The 4,858-nt window shown below is 36.7% G+C and overlaps 1 protein-coding gene across 2 annotated transcripts; it reads left to right on the top strand.

The window, feature by feature from the left end:
* The first annotated feature begins 496 nt into the window (after positions 1-496).
* Positions 497-4,111, top strand: LOC140890446 (uncharacterized). 2 transcript variants are annotated; one of them, XM_073298228.1, is made up of 4 exons: positions 497-613; positions 764-835; positions 1,924-2,481; positions 2,881-4,111. In XM_073298228.1, exons 1-4 carry the CDS (start codon positions 536-538, stop codon positions 3,904-3,906), a joined length of 1,734 nt encoding a protein of 577 aa, XP_073154329.1. In that variant the 5' UTR covers positions 497-535; the 3' UTR covers positions 3,907-4,111. The 2 variants fall into 2 exon arrangements, with proteins under 2 accessions (XP_073154329.1, XP_073154330.1); XM_073298229.1 differs by lacking the exons at positions 497-613; positions 764-835 and adding an exon at positions 851-1,714.
* Positions 4,112-4,858: the final 747 nt, after the last annotated feature.

The following is a 4,858-nucleotide window of genomic DNA, read 5'->3' as shown; positions in this document are numbered from 1 at the left end:
GCCAGCGTCCGCTTGCTTTAATAGCGGACGCTGCCAGCGTCCGCTATTGGCAGGGGCGTTTTGCAGTAATATTGCAAAACCCCCTACCCTGCATTATTTGTGCAATATATATTTTTTTTAAAATTAAAAAAAAAAAAAAACCCCTATTTGAGATGAAGGGAGGATCGAGTAATATATTGTGTGTGTGGTTTTTAATTCTCTTTCGTAATACTTTTCACACACTTTGTGTGTGTACAATAATAAGTATGATATATAAATTTATATATTTTAATTCATAATTTTCATTTTCTGTAGTCTAAACTAAATCGAAAAAATATATACTATAAAGAAATAAATTAAAACCATAAATGATGGATTACTTCAAATAATTTCAAAAATAATTATTATTCTGTACTTTATTGAATTTAAAAAATATAAGAAATATGCATGCTTTAAAGTTTAAACTATAAATAAACCCATAAGCGCTAAAACTATGGTATTTTTTTTCTGAAAAAATAATTCATAGGCCAACTCAGTATTAATTATTCATCGAATAATGACGCCCGTCTACTCCGAAACTGATCTCTCTCTCTCTCTCTCTCTCTCTCTCTCTCTCATATGCGAGCGAGATATGGTAACTTCTATCACAAACTGGCACGCATTCACTCTGGATAGCCCAACTCTGTATTCATTTTTTATTTCATTTTTATGCCTGACTCGAATTTGAACAGCATAGATTCTTGTTTCCGCTGATAATCCTTATTTCTTGTATCTTTTTGGGCAGAGCTGGAGTCTGAGTTATGGCCATTATTGGACTTTCAAGCCCATCAAAAGACCAAGAGCCTGTGTTTCCCAGGTGGGTGTGAAATTATTTTGTCATTTTCTGTTTCTGGAGGGCGAAAGAATATACAGTTGAATGTTAAAGCTTTCATTTTTATAAAGTCAATCCAACTTGGTACTTGAAAGATTGATTGGAATATGTCGAATTGCGATTGTAAAGTGACAAAAAAATTGGAGGCTGATGGGTAGATTTGATGAAACTTTGTGCTTTTCTTGGAGTCATAACTTCAATAGCTGTGGAAACAAAGCAGTAAAAGCATGTTCTAGATGAATGTCTATAATATTGGGACAATGGTTTAGTCTCATCCAGTTCTGTATAGGACTAAAAAATCTTGGAATAATTAATCAACTGAAATCTCCATCTGTTTTAAATTGGTGGCCAAAACCCTTTGCCGGCATTTTTTTTTTTGTGCTTTATGTGTTTTTTTTATGCGTTCGTTGATGTCATCGTCACAAAATTAGAGTTCTCCAAGTCGAAAATGTTTATCCTAAGCGAATAAAATATAAATATACCAAAAGGAAGCGACACATATTTATGTTTTTATAATATTCAGAATGGCAAATTATGATGTTTGATGACCCTAATTTGTGGGTACATTATGTGCATGACTCGGGAGGTTCACACGCAATTTACTCATGTAATGCAGTTGTGTTTGGACCACTGACAATTGTGGGCTGGGATGATTGCGAGCATGCAGCAATCAATGTCTTTGTTTTTACTTCCTTTGAGGAATTTTCTTGTAGTATTAGCTGAGTAGTGCTGCTCTAAGTAATTTAAAGGGTGAATCAACCCCATCAAACATATGTATATGCAACTGTTTAGAGAGTAGCAATTCCTTTAATGCTGTTTCGACGAGTGAAATTCAGATTTTCAAACATACATTTACCTGTCCATGTAAGCAAATGATGGAAATCTTTCACTTACTCTACCCCTTCTCCTTAGTAGCACAGAAAGGACCCTTAGAGGACTGAGTAAACACTGGTTGAAACAAGTAGTCTCATTTTGTCACAAATTCATGCACATCCCTTGTCTGGATGAGTTCATTCTATAGTTTGTTGTTTTCTGGGATTGTTTTTCTATTTCGTTTTCCTGCACATTTACAGGAGAGTTGCCACATAGCACTGGGGAAGGATATACAATGGAGGGTGCAGAAGGAAAATTTAGAAACTGGCATAACAGAAAATGTTCTCACTAGAGATTCTCAGAACGTCAAGAACTCCATCCTACCTCCTCTTGTTCGTGCATTAAAAGCATCTGCAGAAGAAAATGTAGCCAGTTTTCACTTCCCAGGACATAACAGAGGGCGAGCAGCGCCATCATCATTGATTCAGCTGATTGGTTCAAGGCCATTTCTATACGACTTACCAGAGCTTCCAGAGCTCGACAATCTTTTTGCTCCAGAAGGGCCTATTTTGGATGCACAAAAAAGGGCTGCTGAGCTTTTTGGAGCATCAGAGACGTGGTTTCTTGTCGGGGGCAGTACATGTGGAGTTCAGGCAGCAATTATGGCTACTTGTATGCCTGGAGACACTCTCATTCTTCCTCGAAATTCTCATATTTCTGCAGTATCTGCCATGGTATTATCTGGTGCTGTGCCCAAGTATATTATCCCAGAGTATGATCCTAAATGGGACATTTCTGGTGGCATCACTCCTTTACAGGCAAGTTCCATCAATAATCATTGATGTTGTGTACCCTGTCTCTAGCCCCTAAGGTTCTTCAGTACAATTAATTATTATTTTTTTTGCTAATGTCTATTAAAGCATATAAATATTGTCAATGCACATCCTATGAGCTCAAATTTTTAATATTACTAGTCAAAACAGGAATTCACAAGTTCAAAGCCCTGTAGTTTCAATGTTGCATCTTTATGTTCCTCCTCATGTGGCTTACTCATGAAAGGAAGTGTTGAAGTATCAAAATTATTTTTAATCAACATCGTATGAGCTTGAGCTTTTGGAGCAACTTGTAGTAGAAACAACTACTGTCCAAAAGAGCTATTTTTTGTCTACTTTCAAGAATGTCTTCCTTTAGCATTTTTGGGTGGATGCTATTAACAGGTTGAGCAAGCAATCAAGGAACTAGAGATGGAAAGACGAAGACCAGCAGCTGTTTTAGTCGTTTCACCTAGTTATCATGGAATTTGCTGCGACATTGACGCAATCTCAAAACTTTGTCACAGTCATAAGATCCCGATAATCGTCGATGAGGCACATGGAGCTCATTTCGGATTCCACAAGCAGCTTCCTAGCTCAGCACTTGCTCAAGGAGCTGATCTTGTTGTGCAGTCTACTCACAAGGTTCTTTGCTCTCTAACACAATCATCAATGCTCCATTTTTCAGGTAATCTTATAGACCGGGATAGAATTTGCAGGTGCCTGCAAATGCTTCAAAGCAGTAGCCCGAGTTATTTGTTGTTAGCTTCACTCGATGCAGCTAGAGCTCAACTAAGTGATAACCAGGGAACTGTTTTCAACAGAGCTATGGAGCTAGCTTTTGAAGCAAAAAGTATGATAAACGAAATTCCCGGAATCTCACTCCTTAACTTTATAGACGTCCCAAGATTCCCAGCTATCGATCCATTACGGTTCACGGTTGGTGTATGGAATCTCGGTCTTTCTGGTTACGAAGCGGACAACACCCTGTGCAGGGATTTCGGGATAGTTTCTGAACTTGTTGGGACAGTATCTTTTACATTAGCATTCAACCTCGGAACAACAAGAGATCAAATCTTGAGGCTTGTTTCCGGTTTGAGGCATCTGTCAATGACTTTCTTGCGTTCGAATAACGAAGAAAATTTCATGATTGATGTGAGACATTTCACGCCTTTTACAGAGTTTAACATGGCTTTGAGTCCTAGAGAAGCCTTTTTTGCACGTAAGAGAAAAGTGAGTATTGAGGATAGTGTTGGTGAGATAAGCGGGGAGCTTATTTGCCCTTATCCACCAGGAATTCCGGCTCTGATCCCTGGCGAAGTTATCACCGAAACAGCGCTGAAATATTTATTACATATTATAAGTAAAGGTGCTAGTATCAGCGGAGCTGCGGATCATCTCCTCTCCTCCCTCGTTGTATGTGATTCTTGACCAATTATTTTGATCGCTGAGCTTGAAGGACGCCGTCATTTTGAAGTTGCTTTCATGGCATAGCCATAGGTTCAGGGTTTACTGCACAAATTGTTGGGAGCACAAGCTATTTTTGTTCAGGAAATTGGAAACTGTGAATTTGAATGAGATATGTACTGAAAAATCTTACTTGACACACAATATACAGTATCTAGTGAAGATGGTTCCCCGGTCTAATTTCCTTTCTTTTCTGTGTCATTTCAACTAAATTTTCCTTGTAATGGCCAATTTCAAATACACATACTAAACACTCAGTAGAGTAAAATAGAGGGTGTCACACCAATTATGAAGATTAAATGTTGTTTTTTGTTAGAAAAATATCTACAGGTAAAAAATTAATTGGAGGATCTTAAACTTTAATTAGTTTCTTTTGAGTTAATTGAAGTACTCAAAATTAAGCCGCTTTTAGTTAACATGGGAAGAAATATATTTCATTTACGAAAAAAAAAATATATGAAATATTTGCAATCACTAAAAAAATTAATTTAACACTTCTCATTTAAAAACAAGAAATCAGTTTTTGTGAAATCAAAATTGAGAATGATATATATGCACAAGTAATCAATACTTGTGCGGTGCCTCAAGATAAAATAACCACTAGAAAACAAATCAGTTTACACAAAAATAACTAGTGATTGTATATGAAAACCTACTTTTCTCAACAAGTTGAGAAAATAAATAACTTTCTAAAAACTAGTAAGAACTAGAATATAAAAACTAATAGGAAGTTCTAAACACATGTGCCGAAAAACAAAAAACCAATGAACTACTTTCTGAACAACACTTCACTCGCGTGTTCTTCAGTGTTTCCAACACTATTCGGCAACACTGTGTAACGGCAAGGAATACTTCAGAAATTCTCCGATCGATCTTCAATCTACAGCTTCTGAATTTCTACAGTAATAATTAGCTT

The sequence above is a fragment of the Henckelia pumila genome, chromosome 3 (assembly GCF_033568475.1).
Source record: "Henckelia pumila isolate YLH828 chromosome 3, ASM3356847v2, whole genome shotgun sequence".
NCBI lineage: Eukaryota > Viridiplantae > Streptophyta > Magnoliopsida > Lamiales > Gesneriaceae > Henckelia > Henckelia pumila.
The sequence above is the reverse complement of the archived record's forward strand: the minus strand, read 5'-3'. Positions and strand labels throughout refer to the sequence as shown.